Source organism: Panicum hallii, chromosome 2, assembly GCF_002211085.1.
Source record: "Panicum hallii strain FIL2 chromosome 2, PHallii_v3.1, whole genome shotgun sequence".
Classification (NCBI taxonomy): Eukaryota; Viridiplantae; Streptophyta; class Magnoliopsida; order Poales; family Poaceae; genus Panicum; species Panicum hallii.
In genome coordinates this window covers 40,978,569-40,998,765 of record NC_038043.1, presented here as the reverse complement: position 1 = coordinate 40,998,765, position 20,197 = coordinate 40,978,569, and the positions used below count along the sequence as shown (strand labels likewise).

Here is a 20,197-nt window from a genome sequence, read left to right as displayed (position 1 = left end):
CAACCACGAATGATGAGTTACAGCACGATCAATGCTTAATCATGTTGTGCATGTTCCCACATCGGAAATTGATGGTGGGGGTTGGGGCAGCCCTTACCCATAAAGCTAGTCTTTTTTGTTGAGTTAGGCTTGGAGCTTTGGTTGTTATGGGCTCTGGTGGACCTGGATCTGGTAGAGTGCCGCCTCATGGGTATAACGGGCCGGGCCGTATTCCACTGCGCACTCTAACAGTCTACTAACAGTCTACTGTGACTAATGTGGTCTCGCTAATAGATTGTGTCATTCTTCGTAGCCTCGGTTCTTCACATTCAGAGAACAAAATCGAGAGACCCGTTGACTGAGCCTGATGAATCACAACTATGGAAGCACACGGCTAACTGCAAACTTTTCGGCAGAGGCACGGTATATTTACAAACGAAGAGAAAGATTACCCTCTTCAAATAATCCAAGAAGTTAAGCCCTGCTCGGAACTTAGATTGTTGCCATCAGCTGCACTGCAGCAGCCTGCGCCCTTACATTCTTACGCGGCAAGGAGGCCATCATCACTAATACAGAGCTGCAGACCTGCCAGCATTCAAGCAAACTAATAACAACAATCCAGCTGTAGGAGTATTTGCTTATTTCTACGCTACAATGAAGCAACCACAGCACGGGTTAACCTCATTACCAAGACGAAATGTAAAAGAACTAGGATGCCAATAACAGTGTCATGATATAGGAGCAAATAAGTCGGCATACCAAATGCATCACTTGAACCGGTTATCATTAACAGCCAGGCTTCAGTACTACTGAAATTTGTTCCATGCATTCGGCAACGAGCTCTTGGCATCTCATCGACATAACAAGGGCAAGATTCAAATCCCTCTGTCGTAGAAGCTCGTGCGGGTTTTTCAGGAACACAATGCTTGCTTTATCTGGCTTCGACAGCAACACATAGGCATTGGTTAACGAATCTTCCTTCTCTGCTGCAAGCTGCAGTTCCCTGCGGCTGATGTAGAAAAAGTTCTTGTTCGGAATAACGGTTGTTTTCACTTCGACATACTCGATTGCGTCACCTTCTGTGATGGTGATGTCGTAAGGTAGTCCGGATTCAGTGTCTTCGTTCATCCACTTTACTACGCTGGCGGACCCGAGCTTCTCAACCAAATATTTATGAACTGCCTCGTCACCAAGCCTGCCGGTGATTAGACCATCTTGTTTGTGAACTACACCTTCTCCTCGTCTACGGGCACGTAACATATTTGCATCTAGGACTCCTGCATCAAGCGGAATTAGTACAGTTGCAACATCAGCCAGTTTCTCAATTACAAGTTATAGTTCAGTAGCAAGCCTACACCAGCCGAAACTCCAAATAAGGAATTACATTGGTACCAATGACATACTGTCGTTGTTTCTTCAACCAATATACTCCATATATATTTAGATCTGAGTCATATACGAATGTTGAATTCATAGGGTCCATGTTAATTTTGAGAACCAGTAGACGTTAATTAGTGTACGACGCAGCAAACCGCAAACTCTGCGGAAGTTACTTAGTGTGTGTTCTTCCATGATAAAATGTTATATATAATAATAAGTTAATAACTAAATTACAGTCTCACCCTTCTTTTCCGTTTTGCAAGTGAAATTGCATTCTGACCTAAACCAATGAGAACAGAAGTGGATTCGCATAGAAAGCTTGAAGCATACTGTTATAAACAAGGAAGGGAGCAAGTCCCTTTTTAAAAGTCATTTAGACATTGAAATACTTTATCAAAATTCAATGTACTGAAATGCGAACTACAGGATCGGATCGTAGACAGCTTCTTTCGCCTATACTCGAGTCTATGAGCGCCGAGCAAGTACTTACGTCGTCTTCCGCCAGCACGGGCGCGCTTGCGGCTGCCCCGCTCTTTGGCGACCTTCCGCCGTGCTTGCAGAGCGGCAAGCCTCCCGAAGTTGGAGAACGCAAATCCGACGGCCGGCCGCCGGTTCCCAACCGCCGTACCGTGCTCGTCTCCTTCTCATGCACTACACGAAAACAACGAATTTCCGACGGCTAAACCGTCGGAAGTTACGACTAAACCGTCGAAAGTTTCGTCGTCGGGCCAAATTCATCGGAAATTTGCAACTTCCAATTCCAACGGCTTGACACCAAAACCGTCGGAAGTTAATTAACTTCCGACGGCTAGGTAAAACCGTCGGAAGTTAGCCGCGCAGACGGTGACTGACGGCCGTCTCTTAACTTCCGATGGTTTAGCTGTAACTTTCGACGGTTTAGCCGTCGGAAATTCGCTGTTTTCTTGTAGTGAACACTAGTTAATGGCGTGGCAGGTTCCTTCCGCCTTCCGCTCTTGGCAGGCAGGCCCGTCGATGGCACTGTGCAAGCGGGGCTACTGCACCGGGCCTCCAATTTTGTGGCCCCCAACACTAGTTAATTATCTGTTAGCTAATTTGCTTATAAGTGACTAAGAAGTCCGCATCCTTTGAAGTTTAAAAGACCAAATCCGCAGTCTTGTGTGGTGCTGTACTCATAGCATGTAGGCGTCCCTCCACGGCTTTGTGTAATATCGGTCATGTATATAGCATGTAGCGAAGTAGTACTAGTGAGATTTATTATAGTGCAAGCTAAAAGAAAATAGAGACTTCTCACTAGTAATAAAAAATATACTATTGTTTAATGCAGTCCTCTAAATTTTGATTTTGTATATTTCCTTTCCTTACTATAGGGACCTCTTTGACATTTTGCACCAGGGCCTCGAAATTACAGGTACAGATCTGTCGACAGGGGCCATCTTCTAACCTCTCCACTTCTTCAGCCCTGCATGTAGCTCCCAGCGTCCCTCAACTTTTACTCAAGAATCAACATTTCCCTTGCGGCGGCATATGAACCGTCACTGACTTCGTTCCTCGCCGTCCGTTCGTTTGCCCTTCCCTTAGGCTGGGCTCTACCAGGCCCATCAATGACCTCAGTGTTGTCGGCCCATGCAAATCAACATCTCGCCCACACACACATCTTCAGCCCGACGCAGCGTGGGCTGAGCAGCGGAATTGGTGCCACGGCATTTGGCATATCTAACTTTGGTCCTGTTATTTCACACGTGGACCGTGTGCATGGAGGCCACTGGCCGCTGCTGATTGGATAAGCAAGGCTTGTGCCTACGGTGGTAATGGACCGTGACCCTGGTGCTCTCTTCACAATTTAATTTAGTTCTTATATATTTTTAGATTAAAATTGTATAAGATTAGAGTCTGATCCTTTTAGATAAGACCCTTAAATTATCTAGGCTAAAATTTAAAGCCCTCTACCTTTCCTACTTGTGCCATGATAACATAATGTTAGAATATTTTAGAAACAATCAAAGGCAGTTCTATAAGGATATTTTTACTATTTTGTTACAGAAAAGTGGGTCCCCTTAAGGTCCTTGTACCTTGGACTTCAATAAACTAGATCCTCCTGCGTAAAGATCATCTGCTTGCACATTCACTGCATTATCTTTTTTTTTTACGACTTGAGGTGGATTTCATTAACTCAACACAAAGTTACAATCATCAGTAACAAAAGGGGCCACTACCTCTGGAGTGTGCCTAATCCAGACTTTGAATGACAACTTCTGACAACTTCTTACAAGCACTATGCGCTAAGAAATGTGCTACTCAATTTTGCTCTCTCCTGCAATGCTGTATTACCACCTCAAAGTGCTCATTGATGAGCTCAATCACCTCCTGCAACGAAAACATCAACTGTCCTATATTAGAGCATCTCCAACAGATTACTCATCCCTCTCCCCAGTACTAAAATGTTGATATTTTGGTGATGATATTGTGGTGATTGGAGATGGTCCAGCAGATCACCTGACTTGTGCTGATATTTTCAATTGCCAAATTGGCATGTTTCCTATTAAGTACTTTGGGGTACCTGTCAGCCCTAGTAAACTTCATGTTAAGGACTGGGTGCCTCTAGAAGAAAAAATATGAGGAAGTTATCCACATGGAAAGGAAGCTTCTCATCCATGGCTAGGAGAATAACTTTGATTAATTGTAGCCTCTCTAGCACCTTTATTTACTACATGTCCATGTACCTTCTGCCCAAAACAATAGCTAAGATCCTTGACAGACAGAAAAGGAAATTCTTGTGGCAAGGCAATGGCCAGAAGAAGAAATACCACTTGGTCAAATGGGAAATTGTCCTTAAAAATAAGAAGGAGGTTTGGACATTAAGAACATAAGAAAAATAAATATGAGCCTTTTATGCAAATGGTGGTGGAAATAAGAAAAATGAATATGAGCCTTTTATGCAAATGGTGGTGGAAACTTGAAAATGAGGATGGTCTTTGGCAATATATCATTAGAGCTAAATATTTAGATGGAGGAAGATTAATTGGGGCCATTAAACACAGAGTTGATGATTCCCCTATGTGGTCTGACCTCATTAAAATTAGACATATCTACATGAGGGGAAGATTAGTGAAGGTGAAGAATGGTCAATCAACCTTGTTCTGGGAGGAACCGTGGTTGAAAGATAAACCTCTATGCTCTCTCTTTCCCGTGCTTTATGATCTCTGTGCAGATAAATTTATCTCTGTCCATCTCTTTATGCTGAAGAATGCTCAACTACAATTTTTCAGATGGCTCCCTCCTATTCTATTTGATTCCTAGCTTGCTATGGTAAATGAAGCTTATTCTTACAATTTTGACAACTCTCAAGATGTGATCACCTGGAAATTGAGCATAAATGGGAGGTTTTCTACCAAATCTGTATATGAGCAGCTAACTTCCACCGATGCTGGGTAGTCCTTTAGACACATATGGAAGGCTAAGATTCCTCACTGAATCAAGGTCTTCATGTGGCTGATGGGGTGTAATGTTTCCTCACTAAAAATAATATGATCAGAAGAAAATTTGCAGGGAGCCCGTGCTGCTACTTCTGCTCACGCGATGAATCAATCAATCATCTCTTCTTCCTCTTCCCAGTTGCAAAAGTCATCTGAGTGATGGTTGCAATTTGTCTTGGGGCCAATAATATATCTAGGAGCTTACCGCAATAGAAGTCTTGGATAAGTCGATGGTTGGCAGGAGGGCAGCCAATTTTTACGTTCGATATGTCTACAATTTGTTGGGCCATCTGAAAAAAGAGAAATGAAGCATGTTCTCATAACAAATTGTTATGTCTTGCTGACATTCTGATCTATGCGTGTGCTTTTATATCTTATTGGGCAGTCCTGCTGACATTCTGATCTATGCGTGTGCTTTTATATCTTATTGGGCAGGACTGTATGGCTCGAAATTGCATGGTAAGATCCTGGATGGTGTGAAGATCATACTCTCATGCACGCATAAGATACTAGTCCAGCAGAGACCTCCTCCTCTTCTACTGTACAGAGGATGAGAAGACTGATGACGAAGTCAGAGATCAGGTCCCTCGAGAGATTGCTGGTGTCGCTTTCCTCTTTTGCAGTTGTACTCTTCTATTTGAACTGTGCTTTGAGGATGTTTCCTAGGAAGCCTAGGACTTAGGTGATCGGTAGTAGAAGTTCCTAGGGGTTAGGTCAATCACCTGAGGGTGTGTTTGATTTAGCTGTGAGCTGTGAAAAAGCTGTTGTGAATTGTCTGCTGTATAAAAGCTGCTGTGAGCTGATAGCTATGAAAAAGCTGAAAGTCATTTGGTTCACCCTGTTTTGAGAAATCTGCTGTAATATCTTGAAACCCTGATATACTATATTTATACTCAAAATAATCGCAGTACATTGATTGTCAGTTTACATGACTTGTCAGTGACTAATTTGAAGTTCAAATAAAATAACTAAAATATGAGACATACCTCTATGCTACTTATTGACTAACTAAACCATCAGCTATCATCTCACGGATAGTGTTCATGATAACCTCGTTATGTCCCTCTACCTCATCACCTTGTTGTGCTGCTGCTGCTGCTGTTGTTGCATGTGCCGCTCGAAGCATGTACTCTTCATTTGCATCATATGTATCAAACTCTTTATCACTCAAATGGCTATCACGAATGAAATTGTGCAATGCAATACAAGCTATGATGATTTTTGCTTGTTTTTGAGTTGACAAACATGGCATAGCTTTTAATATACGCCATTTTTGCTTTAGAACCCCAAATGATCGCTCAATTATATTACGAAGGGATGAGTGCAAGTAGTTGAATATTCGTACTTTCCTTGCGGTGGACGACCATGACGATGATGAAATTCCGGTAGATGGTATGTGCTCCCCTTGAAAGGAGCAAGATATCCAGTTTTGTTGGGATAGCCAGAGTCCACAAGATAATACTTATCTGTAAAAAAATATAATTAGTATGAATATAGAAAATTTTATCTATAGAAGAAAATTATCTCATATTTGTACCTTTTGGTGGGACAGGAAAGGAATCAAAATTTGACAATGCATGATTAAGGATTCTTGTGTCATGTGCTGAACCCAGCCATCCGACAACCGCAAATGTGAATCTCATATCAAAGTCACATATTGCAAGTATGTTCTGTGATGTATATCCATATCAACATGTGTGGTTAACCACCTCATCATTGAGAACTACGATATGGACATGATAACCATCTATAGCACCAATAGCACCTTTGAAATGAGGTCAAAAACGATCTTCTCTGACCTTTTCATGTTCAGTGCTAAATGTTGGGTCCTTAGGTTTGATATTTTCTTTCCCCAACTTACACAACATTTGAGAACCTCATTAAACTTCATATGAATGGTCCATGTTGAGCATACAAAGCTGTTCTCAGCTTGTGAAAATGATTGGGGACCTCCAACAATCCATAGAAACATTGCCAATGACTCTATTGATGTAACATTATGAGTGGATTTCAGATCATATGAAGAGACCAATAAATTATGAAATACCATAAAAACATCAGGACTCATCCTAAACATCTTATAAAAATATTTTGGACGATTGAAGCATCTCATAACCCATTGATATCCAGTTTTTGGAGCATCTTTATCTCTGTATTCACCTTTGTGCAAATATCACTCATGGTACAGACTGCCCAAATTTCCAAGAACTGTAGCATGATGTGATAGTTCAGCTAGTTGAGATAGAAATAGTAGAGACTGCTGCTCTTTTTTTGCTAAGTCTTCCATGCTTGCATCCATCTAAACAGAAAAATGAAAAATACAGAAGAGACATATATATTGTTACACATGATATTGATGGTTCACAGAAAATAGTGGTTCAAAGAAAATAGTGGTACAGAACCTGATGGTTCAAATCAACTAATGGTTCAAAGCAAAGAATAGCTCACAACATAATTATTATGAAAATAATAGTTCAGATGCCTTCATACAGCCTTCTTTATCTCCTTCTTGTGCTCTCTCTCAATAAAATCATATCTGCCTTCATTCATTTCAAGTAAGAAAAAGATATGCCAAATTTCCAGCTTCATGACCAACAAGGCAGCTGTGTGCATCATAGAAGTTTTTTCTTGCACACCACACTCCTTGACCAACTTCATAGCATCTGCAATAGTAGGGACAGGGCTAGATGGAGAAGGAGCTGATGATGCTTCAACACTTGAGTTGATCTTGTCAACTACACCATCAATTTTCAGGCACGTGTTCTTATACATTCTAAAAAATGGACTTTTCTCCTCCTTGTCTTCAGCTGCTCTGCATGTTTGTTTGCGTTTCTTTCCGGCTACTTTTGGTTTCTTCAAAGCAGACAGCTTGATTGCAGAACTATCATCATTTTTTTGTGCAACCTCTAACACATCGTCACTTGAGGAATCACCTGAGGAAATATCTTCCGGACAGAACGCGGTAGCTCCAGTGACATGCACCTTATCAAACAAGAAATGCAAATCATCAAGGTATTTTGGACCACGTTTCCGAAATCTCACATGATTGCATTTCACACCTCTCTCACTGTTGTTGCATCTCTAAAAAAATGCAAGGTTCAGCCAAACATATTATGAGAGCATTTTGTATTATACTGAAATAACATATTATCTTACCTCAAGGTGTTCATCCCACCATATGTTCGTGCAATCAACCGTTTGATTTGCCTCATTCCATCCAAGCCCAGTGGCAGCATTCTTCAATTCCATAAACTGTGTGTAATCTTTTTTCAAATTATCCAATTTATTCTTCAATTGTGTCTTTACTAATTTCACTCCACACCTTGCTAAAAACTTTTCCTCCATATTCTTCCAACCATTTCTAGTGAAACAACCTCCAAGCCTATTCCCAGCTAAAATCTCCTCCTTACAGATATCAATCCAGTGCTTCACATTTGCATTGTCCCAAACTGTCTTCTCAGCCATACTTTAGTAAAGATAAACAATAGTTGCATTAGAAGGTACAAATATTATTTTTCTAGCTTCATCAGTGCACTAAAAATTTATTATGAACACGGAGAACATTTGAGTTCGATTTGGGATGACATAAGGGAGATGTGATGCAAAAGATTTTGACTTCCAAACGCAATAGCTGTTTTTGCATGATTAATTTGCTGTTTGCTCTATTTTTTTTCTTGAAAAAAAAGGCTGTTTGCTCTATTTTATTTGAATCGCACAAGTGTCACTAAATCCATGTTGCATCTTATTAGAAACAAAAGAAGCTAGGGAAGAAGCTAAGCAACAAATTTGTACTATATAACTTTACCAAAAAAAATATTTCCTCTATCTCATGGTCAAAGATGCATGATGCATTGTTCAGGATCTCTTGCTTAGCAATTTAAATACCTAGGGTGTTACACTTGGTTTGCCTTCTTTTTGCTAATTCAGTACTTTAAGTTCTAGTTCATGTGAATTATTCTGCATGTGAATATCCTCCATCTAACATATCCTTCATGTAAATACACCAGGACTACTTTCATGCTTTGGAACGATGAAACTGATGATTTAAGTGGCAGCTACAAAATTGAGATATTGGAAATGATATTGTTTGCAGTTTTGATGCCAATACTATGTGAGACAATGCTGTCATATTGTTCTTCTCAAAGTTAACACAATTGTCTCTAACATGGCAAAATAACTTGTCACCGTTTCTTTTCCTTTATGTGGTCTTGCAGATTACTTTCAACGATGAAGACATCGCTACATTAGCGAATGAATTTAAGAAAGAATCGAGTACGTTTTCCAACATTAAGATGGTAAATTTATAATTAACCGAAAACTGAGAATAAAATCGAACCAAATTACCCGGCGCCTGGGAGACGGGCAGCGCGGAGGACGGGGTGCGCCGGGGGCGGGGCCGCGCCGGGGGAAGGGGCGGCCGGGGGGACGGGCCGCGCCGGGTAGGGGCGGCGCGGGGGGCGGGGCCGTGCCGGGGGGAGGGGCCGCGCCGGGGGGAGGGGCGGCGCTTGGGAGGAGCTTCTGGTCGTGCGTGAGGTGGAGAAGGGGAAAAGAACAAAGGGGAGAAGAAAAGAAACGAATCGGTACTTCATAAGGAGTAGCAGTAGGTAATTTTTGCGACTTCTCTTTGCCCTAACGCAGCAAAAGCAGGCGCCCGGCTGCTGTGCGATTTGTAGCGGTGGAAAGCAGCCTGCGGTGGGAAAAGCAGGTACAGTTTTGACCTCTTTGGTTTGGATTCTACTTTTTCACAGCAGAAGCAGACTACAGAAGCAGAACCGAACACAGCCTGAGTCTTCTCAAACTTGACCGGATATGTCTCCTGCCCCCCTCTCTTCCCTATCTTTTGCTGCTCAAACTACTGGTATTTCCAAGTAATGGAAATGGGGTGTCCTCGTTTCAAAAAAGATCCCCACTGCCTAAATTTTTTTTGTAATTACCAAAACACACCTCCCTCTCACCTAAATAAAAAGGATTTATCTCTCTACTCTATTCTTATTATTGGATTTTAATAGTATGTTGCAGTAACTATTACCAAAAACATAAAAAAAGTTATTGGTAATGAAAAGAGTATATTTTGGGTACGAGGTATGAATAATCTATTGGAGATACTTTTATCCTCTTTAGATTTGATGGCATTGCAAACCGATAAGCAGTCAGTCTCTAGGACAATCGGTTCGTCAATCCACTGGAAAGCAAGGTTCAGACCTTCTCTGCAAGCCATGAGTTCGGCCTCCTCTGCATCTGAGCATCCAGTCATCACGCGACGAGCGGCCAGAGTCACCTCTCCCTTTTCGTTTCTAGCAACGATTCCCAAACCTGTGAGCCCGGACTGTTGAAAGAATGCAGCATCTACATTTAGTTTTACATATCCTGGCTGTGGCTTCTCCCATCTCAGCTGGGGCCGAGATGGATTTGCGCTCCTCATTCCAGCAGCTGCCTTCCCCTTCATATCAGTTGCATCTTCTTGCTGTCGTGACAGTTGCTGGGCATAGCTCCTCAGGAAGTGAACTGAGTGTTCCACTGAGTCTTTTGGCCCCTCATGTGTGATCTGGTTTCGAATAAACCAAGACCTCCACAGCAACAGCATTACCAGAGACCCTCTGTTCCGGTGAACATTCATCCAACAATAGTAGTAGCCAGTCATGTTCTGAATACAAAAACAAAGACTCTCTTGGGAGTGCCCAGTATGTCCTCATTGCAGCTCTAAGATTACTTGAGTAAGAACATCTGACCAGGGCATATCTTGTGCTCATTACAATTTACAACCCCGTCCCAAATCAATCTTGAGTAGCTTTTAACATATTCTTCACATTAAGGATGTTCAAATACAAGTGTTTCATGGTTTCACTTGAGGTATTCTCAAGTTTCTCGCATAGAATGCGAGACTTAGATCCTGCTGCTCGCAGAGCCTGAGCGGGTCCTTCAGCATCACAATGCTGGCCCTGTTTTCATCACCCTGCAAGACCACACGAGCGATGGTAAACGAGTCCCCTTTCTCCGCCATGAACTCCCACTCGCGAGCACTGATCTCGATTCTCGAACCAGTTCTTCTCGGGAAAAACCGTCGCCTTGACCTCCACGTACTCCGTGGCGCCGCCCTTGGTGACGACGATATCGTAGGGCAGCTCGGACTCGCGGTGCCGGTTCACCCACCTCACCTTGCCCTGTCCCAGCAGCTCGACGAGGTACTGGTGAACTGCAGCTTCCCCAAGCCTGCCGGTGATCATCCACCGAGGCATACTATCTGAAGCTTGTTGGGCTTGGCCAGGCCTACGGCGGCCATGGTCTGAAGCTTGGCCAGGCTTGTCGATGCTTGACTGAGGCCGGTTATCTGATTCTGCTTCCAGCCGGCGGCACGAAGCCTGCTGCTGCTGGGAATGGAGATGATCAGCCCGACCATCGTCTTCGTCTCGTGGCTGCGCCGACGTCGTCTGCGCCTGCGCCTGGCAAACAGGGTCCTCTCCTCGCTGGTCATCACCGCATGGTGCTGCTCCGTTTTTCTCTTTCCCTATGAAATTAAGTTCTTTTTTAGAAAGGTTAGATTCTGAGGATACCAACCAAATTCTTACTGAACAAATTATACTAGCAGAACGCAAAAACATCTGGATTCTGAACGAACGCAAACAGTAGCATATATATGACGATTAAATATAATGCAAAGATGACGCACGGGGATTGGACCGAGATACGTACATGGACGATGCGTCTTGGGCTCCTCGACCGGCTCTACCGCAACAATCGCACTGCCGCCGCCGCGCTCCTCGACGACCTTCCTCCGTGGAAGTGAAGAAACGACGACGAACCTACCGAAACTGGAGGATGGGAATGGGAGTTGCAGCGGTAGCCGGTTCCCGGCCGCCGTGCAAGAGCCCTTCTTCTTCGTCCTCCCCATCGTCTCTTCTTCCGTGCGCCTCGTGCTGCCCCTTGAGATCTTTGTTTGCCGTATATGCACCTTTAGCTTCTCTTTCGTACGTTCTGAGATGAGATCATCGAAGACTAGATCTGTCTCTCGATCTCTACCTTGCGGCGAGCCTTATATTGATGGGCATCGACTTGTATCTAAATTCTAAGCAGAATCGTTGTGGGTTTGCTTTCTCTCCACCTACGATGAGATATACCGGACCCATCCATGAGTTCTGGTTTGCTGCCACGTGCCTCAAATGCAATCCGAAACGAAGAACGTTAAAGGTAAGAGAGCGCGCGATTGTGACTTGCTGATCGATAGGATATTAGGATCTCCACGCAGCATGCATGTGATTCGTCTTGCATGCCTTGGAGCCCATTAATTTGGATCCATGGGCTTTAGTCAGCTAAAAATTATCCTAAAAATTATCTCTAAATAAATCGAGAAATGGAGCTAAATATGGAAAAAATAGCCAACTCCCCAACTAAAGTTTAGTCTATTAGCCCTCCAAACCCAGCTAATGAGAGCTAATTTCTGGCCGCGGATAACAAACTACCAAATACAACTTTACACAGTACAACAGTTAAAGTTTAGCCCAACCATCCAAATATGACATGATTAATTTCAGCCAACTAAAGATTAGACGTTTGAACTTTAGCCATGGCTAAACTTTAGTTTTGGCCAATGTTTTCCTGGATGCTAAACGGTAAACAGTCGGTCACTCTTTATTTAGCGTTTAGACTGTTTAAATGGTGTTTAAATAGAGTTAAACGGGTTAAACGGTTTTGTATTACACCACCAAAATATACTTGTTTCTGGCTTAAAAACCAATTATTCTAACAAATATATGTATTTATGCATGTAAAAGATCAAGTGTATATATACTTATGCATGTAACAAATCAAGTATACATATTTATTTATGTAAAAAAATAAGTATAAATATGTATGCATGTAAGAATGAAAGCATATTAGCTTTTGTTGGCCTAAATAAGTATGGAAACGGCCGTTTAGCCCGCTTAATAGCATTTAATTCTGTTCTGTTTAGACCGTTTTCTTCCGTTTTTTTTACCATTTAAACGGTTAAACGTTTAATAAACCGTTTACAGCCTAAATAACACAGTTTATGTCCGTTTACTGTTTAGGTGCCGTTTAAACGGCTGTTTAGGCGAACTGGTTTTAGCCCATCCAAACACGCTCTTATATACTTCAGTTTTGTATATTCTACTATCCTAGCTAGAAGGAGACGTGGCTATCTCAAGTTTGCCAAAATTTCCAAGTCAAATTTCCCAAATTTTGAACTTAATTTATAAAAAAGTATATAAACATACCACATAAAAAATTACCAAGAGATATTTCTTGATTAATTTAGTGAAACTAATTTGATGTTTTATATGTTCATGTAATTTTTTATAGACTTGGTCGAAATTTAACTTAGGAAAAAAACTAAAACGATACGTTAGAATGGATGGAGTCATGCCGATGAACATGTTTTACTGCCAAAAATTCTGAGTGATTTAGCAGTTCGCTGACCATGATGACACTACTAAAACCCCTAAACATACCGGTTCATAAATCCCGGTATTTAAACAGCCAAGTATCACTTCTTGTTATTATGTAACCGATGCTCAAATGATCACTACTAGATTTTTTCTGCAAGGTGACCTGCACAAATAAACACCGTAGCTACTCAACTTTTTGCCAATATTTAGATTTTTTTTACTTCAAAATAAACGGATCCAAATAGTAGATGTGCTATTGTTTTATTCTGAAAGCCCTGACCAAGGTATCATCTATACTTTTATTTTCTTTCATCATATAACATGTGGTATTTTTTCGAACATGAATTCTGGAGAAAAGGAAATACCTTATATAGAAATATTTCTTTATGTTTTCGCTGGCGATGTAGATTTTTGCTTGATAATTTTTAAAATAAGATCTAGGTGACTGGTTCATGGTATACCATAAGAGGTAATTTTCTTTATTTTCTTTGTTCTCCAACTCTAGTTGCTACAACACGTACTGTTTGCAGGGTCAACAGATTCACAATTGCTGCTAGAAAGGTGTAGCCTTCTCCTTGTGCCCATCCCCTCTCTCGTGCTTCTACTCCTAAGGAGCTTTGCCCACAATGTCGCAGTCATCAAAGATTCATCCTTGACGGTGAGTGTCATTTCCTCTCGTCAAACACTATCTGCAGGTTGAAGTGGATAAGTGTGCATGTCAAATATCGATTTCTGAGTTGCTTTGTTCTAAATCATATCAGCACTCCATTGTGATTGCATCATTAATCATTCCTTATTTTCTAAATTTTAAGAGTAAAATACACTAGAGGTCCATCCAATTGTAAGGGTGTGTCATTTAGGTCCACGAACTTCAAAAGTCAACTTGTAATTTGTGTCACTTAGTTCCATAAACTTTGAAAATATAGGTCCATAAACTTTGAAAGTGCATTTTTTGGTTCATAAACTTATAATTTATATCACTTAGGTCTATAAACTCTGAAAGTGCCATGAACTTCGTTCATGAGCAATCGTGCAGCTACAGAGATGCGCCCATAAAGGTCTCCTCGATATCACTGTCCATAAATATCTTTCAACCCATCACCGAGAACCACTCTGGGTTGACCCAAGTCTAACGTCGTCACGAGATTTTTCGCCACAACACTTGGCGCTACCATATCTAGCCACCCACGCCACGGAGGATATAATATCCCCTACCAGGGTACACATGTTGTTGAGTTTCTCAGTGACCTCCTCCACTTTTCCCAAGCCATCACCCCCTTCTCTCCACCCATATTATGAGGTCATATCTAGATCTAAACTTCAGAACTCACCAATAGCAGTCCGTAGACCCCTTTGAATCCTAATACATGTCAATAACCTCTAAGATAAGTCTTTCACCCTCCTCTCTCCTCTCCCTATGCGTTTGATTCAATATCGGGGCTCAAATTTAACCCTTTAGGCAAAACTCCAGCAGCAGGCGGGCACCATATAGATTCATGTTGGTGCGATATCAATGCATGAAGGCTAGGTGGAGGGGTGTGGATCTAGGTGATATAAATTATAAGTTTGCGAATCTAGGAATGGACTTTCAGAGTTTATGAACCTAAGTGACACAAATTACAAGTTTATGGATCTAGAAATGCAATTTTAAAGTTGATGGACCTAAGTGACACCTTCTTACAAGTGATGGAGCTCTGGTTCATTTTACTCAACTTTTAATCTCTCGGACGCCCATTGATCACAATGCTACACAGCAGCAAGACATGGTTGCTAATTCTTGTTGTCACTAGTGATAATCACCATACCTTGGTGGTAAAGATAGTGCAGGCCCCGTGAGGGTCATTCTTGACCGATTGCTTCGGTTGGGATCGTGCTGTGGCTACGGTATGGCCATACCATTGTGCTATCATTGCCGTGTCCCTTCGTACTTTGGTTCTGATTGCGCTTTCCTTGTCTAGCTATTCTCATTGGCTTTCTAGATAGAAATTGATTCTTAGCCGGATCTTATTTTCTACTTCTTTTTTTAGAGAACCAATGAACTTTTTACATATGGAAACATGGTGTGATTTTTTATTAAATATGGACTCTTTATGATAATATAGACCACTAGATCATCATGAAAATCAATTGTGCATATTATTTTCTTTTTACTGATTGATATGGTAATGGTAATTTCTAGATTTTCAATGCGAATATGGTGGCTTTTCTTTCAACACTAAAACACTATTGTATTATGATAATTAATAAGTACACTAAAATCCATGCCATACATGTCTAGCTAGTATTACGTGCAGCAATGTGCAAGCATTCCAAAGTCCAAAGTAGTTTATAACACACACAATTTCTCTTGCTTTCTCTACACTAGTGTACTGAACAACCGAGTGCACACTCTTTGTATACAATTTGCGTCGATGGACTCCCGCTGCCACGACCAGCGCACTCTTCATTTATGTTGGCAAGAATAGGCAAGCATGAATGGGTGTTTCCGAAGGAGCAGCGTGAAGTTCTTGCAAAGTAATCTTCACTCCATGCCAAATCTTTACTCATAACGCCTGATGTATCACTGAACACGCTCGGTTACCTTTGAGCATGTACAATACAACTTAGAGAGCAGCAGCTTTACACCAAATAAAGTTTGGGAAACACAACGACATGGCTGACAGACAAAAGTCATACCAACGAATTAATCCAGACTAACTCCAATACAACTGCCAAATTATAATTTACTAGTCTATCAATCCGTGCTCCCGCATGGACTAACTAAAATTAATATAAAAATAAAACTTATAGCTAATAATTATAATTATCTATCACATGCTCCCTTTCATCTATTAAATATTCTAACATACAATACTCTAAAGATACATATTCATCATTATCTAGTTGTAATATGTTTAGTTAGTAACAATATTTTTCACTTTGTATCACACCTCTACATGTATTTGATATGTATTTAGTTGAACCATCTGTTTAAATTATGTAAACAACGTAAAAATTGCTATTCTTATATCTTCCACTATACATGACACACCATGGGTAGTATTTTACTATTTTTATATAGATAAAAATATAAATAATATGCTAATAATGATAGACATAGTAATTTAGAATTTTATATTGGTGCACTTTAAGATTTTGTTATCTCTACGATAAAAAAATAAATGGGGAAAGATTTTTCATTCCTACCTCGCAGCCTCGACAATCGTCATCTCGCTGAAAAATACCGCCCCCTCCTAATCCGCTCCACGCCTCTCGACGGTTCCGCCTCTGCTCACCGAGCCCCGACACGCACCCTCTCCCTCGCCCTCGCCCACCTCTCTGCCAGGAGGGCCCCTCCTCCACCGCGAACCTGCGGAAGAAGTTTTCCAAGCTTTTGCAGATTAGTCCATATCATCTACATTTTTCAGATTTAAGCCCCTGAAACCAATGTTCAAAGTAGCCGGCTATAGCCACCGCTGTAGCCTGCCATAGCCTCTAGAAAGCCCCTCCGCTAGGATAGTTAATCTTTAGCGCTAATTGCTCATTTCCACTAACAGTGGTGCCACTATTAGCCCACTAAAACCGCTAAATTGGGCCTTCATTTAGTTTTGAGTTTATATCTAAATTGTCCTGTATTAGATTGACGGGTCACTGGCTCACTTCACTATCTGAACTTTGTGTTTATCTAATCTCTATTATGTACTGAATATTTAAACCCTTTGCTTGTCTAATGATATAATGAACTGTGACATGTATCAGTTTGATTTGATGTTCTGAACATCTAAATTCTTAATTTAATTACTTAGTTTGCAAAACAGCTAAATAAAATTAGCATAACCTTTGCTTAGCCTTAAAAGACTGACCGCTGAACGTGTTAGCCCGCTATTTTGAAACCCTTTGCAGCCTGTCCAGCCTCCGCACGCCGTGCCGAATGAACGTCGCCCCTGCTACGGCCCCTACCGCCCCTGTCCGGTTTCCGCCGCCTGCACACGATATCGTCGGTGCGACCGCGCCCGCCTGCGCACGACGCCGACGGCGTCGCCTGCGCACCGTCCTTGGCGCCGTCCTATCTCAAACTCCGCCAGGAGTTGCCGCCGCGCGATTCCCCCGTCCTGCTACAGTGCCGCTGCCTCCGCTGCCCTGCCGACGCGCGCGTCGCGGATCTGCGCCACCCTGCTGTGGTGATGCTGGCGCGGTGCCCTCCCCGCTGTTCTATGAGAGGATGACACATGACCAAGCGGGGTCAAGCAGGTGCACAGTATTACCAATGCATGGACAAATCCACTGCTCGGTGCAGTTGTGAAGCAACACGTCCGCAGTTTTGTAGTTAATTTTAGTGCTGGTCTTAACATCTCAATTACATCACATCAACGACTTATTTGTAACTATTGTCGTGTAACTTGAAAATCGACTTCTACCTTTTCTGCATTACGTTTTCACGTTTGGTATGCGCCTGCTGCTTCTAAAGGGAGTTCCATTGTATTATGAAGTTGTAGTGCTATTTTTTTTACACATCAAATATAATCCGCTAGCATGTTTAGTTTTTCATTTGTGAAGCCTTTGTTTTGCATATGCTTATTTCCTTCCTTTTCATTGGATGCGGCTATATTTTTTTCATTCTTTAGACCATGCTTCTTTTCTCATGCTTCATTCCATTTTGCGATCTCCAAACAACATGTTTTTTTTCATACCTTGTATTGTTGCATTAAAAGAACTTTTATCCTATGGCAACGTATGGGCACGAACCTACTAATTATATAATTTGGATTCAGATTTAAGAGTTACTTTAACTTTTAATAAGATATAATTAGATACTTTATATACAGACTTAGAGAGTTATTTGATATTATTTTTATAATGGTATATGTGGGTAATTTGTATGAAGATTAGAGGTTACTTTAGATTATTTTTTATAATGTCAGAGGTTGGTAATTTAGATATATGTTTAGGGGGTTACTTTAGCCTATTTTTATAATGGCAGAGGTAGATAATTTATTAAAAAAATAACATATCCAATGATTATTATAATTAAAGTTGTCCGATTGATTGCCAGATGTTTCTATTTTTATGAGAATTTTTAGAATTTCTATATTTTTTTAAATATCTATTTAGAATTCTAGGTGACTTCATGTGGACGCTTAAAAAAAATCTCCAATTAGTACCAGTAAGATAGCAGTCAGGCTTCAATACAACGGAAATCTTGCTCATGTTTTCCGTGAAGCACTCTTTGAACTCCTTCGACATAACTAGAGCAAGACCCTGTCCTTGTCCCTTCTTGCAAAGCATGCGAGGATTTCTCAGCATCACGATGGCTGCTTCGTCTGGACTCGGAAACGAGATGTGGGCAATGCTCGAAGAATCTCCTTTCTCCGACAGAAACTGCCATTTCCAAGTTTGGATGATGTGGCGGAATCCTTTCTTGTCTGGAGCCATGGCTTCCTTCACCTTCACGTACTCTCTAAAGCCATGCTCTGTGATGACGATATCGTAAGGGAGTCCGGATTCTCTGTCTTGGTTCACCCACTCGACGTTGCTCGGGCCAAGACGCTCAACAAAGTATTGGGGAACCGCGGCTTCACTGAGTCTGCCAGTTCTTGGCGGATCATCTGCTTTGCTGTTAACTATGGCTTCATGAAGTTTGATGGTTATTAACTGCTTTCCACCTGCAGGGGAAGACGAGGACTGGACTGATTATCACAATCCTTCCAAAGGTCAAATTTTGAGAATCACTTCTTGAGCTGCTACTTTATGCATTGCCCGCCAGATCACTTAACATTCTTTTTTTATAATAAAGAGATCACTTAACATATTGAATTCAAACTACAAGTGGTGTAGGTAATTGAAGCTAAGTAATTTTTAAATACAGATCTAATATCATTAATTTTATGTCATAAAAACTAAGTATCAATTGAGTAATTATTGATCAAGGCGCTAACGATTAAACAAACGAAATGAATCTAATTTCAAATACAGGTGCATACAGGTGTACTACTGGAGGGAGTACCGTATTAGCACACCGTCATAACAGACAGTTCGTAAAAAAAATGGGAAGTGCTAAACAAACACATAACAATGGTGTATCTATCACTGTTCCGGTAAACATGCTACAAAGGCTTTGGGTCGAGATACTACCTTGGATGTTGTGCTCCTGCGATGAACCTTGCGGGAGCACCTCCTGGGCGTCCACGGACGGGCTCCTCGCCGCCGTCTTCTTGTTCTTCTTTTGTTTCTGACCAGTGGTTGCAGTAGAAACATTGGTCGCTGTCGTTGATGGTGGCACGAGCGCTTCGTGGGCACCAGCTGACGGCTCGTTCCTAACAGTCATCGTGGTAGTGCAATTGGTTGTCGTCGTCATCGTCGTCACCGCCTTCTTTTTCTTCTTGTTCTTCCTTTTACGTTTCTTCTTGGTCTCTCTAGAACCATTGGTCGTTGTTCCTCCCGGCAGCGGGACCATCTCCTGGCCGCCCACCGGCTGGTTTGTGACAGTCGGCGAGGTAGTGCCATTGGTCACCGTTGTCGTTGACTTGTTCTTCCTCTTCTTCTTCTTGCTTTTGCGTTTCTTGTCAGTTGTCGCACTAGGATCATTGGTCGTCGCACTACATCAAAGCCGCTCAATTTCGTCGGCCAGATGGAATTTCGTCGGCCAAAATCAAGCCGACGAAAATAAATCGTTTATTTCGTCGGCCAACACAGGCCGACGGGTTCATATTTTTGTCGGTCAGAGCCTGGCCGACGAAACAAATAGTCCATTTTCATCGGCCTGCCCTAGGCTGACGAAAATAGATATAATTTCGTCGGTCCGATGGGCCGACGAAAATAGAGGTACCCTAATAGCGCCGTTTGGATCCCGTTCTAGGCCCCCACACGCACACTACTCTTCTCTCCCCCGCGCCCGAGCCCCCCGCCTCCCCCCCCCCCCCCCGCCCCCACCGCCACCGCCCCCGCCGCGGCCCTGCGCGGCTCGTCCGCACGGCCCCCGCCGCCGCTGCTGCCCCGCGCCCT

General features: G+C 42.0%; 2 protein-coding genes across 2 annotated transcripts; both read right to left on the bottom strand.

The window, feature by feature from the left end:
- Positions 1 to 10,531: 10,531 nt before the first annotated feature.
- LOC112883524 lies at positions 10,532 to 11,917 on the bottom strand. Its single transcript, XM_025948826.1, has 2 exons — positions 11,505 to 11,917; positions 10,532 to 11,319 (listed from the first exon to the last, which is right to left on the bottom strand). The coding sequence occupies exons 1-2, from the start codon at positions 11,701 to 11,703 to the stop codon at positions 10,763 to 10,765; spliced, it is 756 nt and encodes a 251-aa protein (XP_025804611.1). The 5' UTR covers positions 11,704 to 11,917; the 3' UTR covers positions 10,532 to 10,762.
- A 1,977-nt stretch (positions 11,918 to 13,894) lies between these two features.
- LOC112881050 lies at positions 13,895 to 19,649 on the bottom strand. Its single transcript, XM_025945757.1, has 3 exons — positions 19,328 to 19,649; positions 18,358 to 18,858; positions 13,895 to 13,905 (listed from the first exon to the last, which is right to left on the bottom strand). Exons 1-3 carry the CDS (start codon positions 19,647 to 19,649, stop codon positions 13,895 to 13,897), a joined length of 834 nt encoding a protein of 277 aa, XP_025801542.1.
- Between the last annotated feature and the right edge of the window lie 548 nt (positions 19,650 to 20,197).

Coding starts and splice junctions, on each gene's coding strand:
- LOC112883524 (XM_025948826.1), bottom strand. CDS start 11,703: ATGGGGAGGACGAAGAAGAAGGGCTCTTGCACGGCGGCCGGGAACCGG. Junction 11,320..11,504: donor GCCCAAGACGCATCGTCCAT/GTACGTATCTCG, acceptor TTAATTTCATAG/GGAAAGAGAAAAACGGAGCA.
- LOC112881050 (XM_025945757.1), bottom strand. CDS start 19,649: ATGGTCCCGCTGCCGGGAGGAACAACGACCAATGGTTCTAGAGAGACC. Junction 18,859..19,327: donor GCAGGAGCACAACATCCAAG/GTAGTATCTCGA, acceptor CTTCCCCTGCAG/GTGGAAAGCAGTTAATAACC.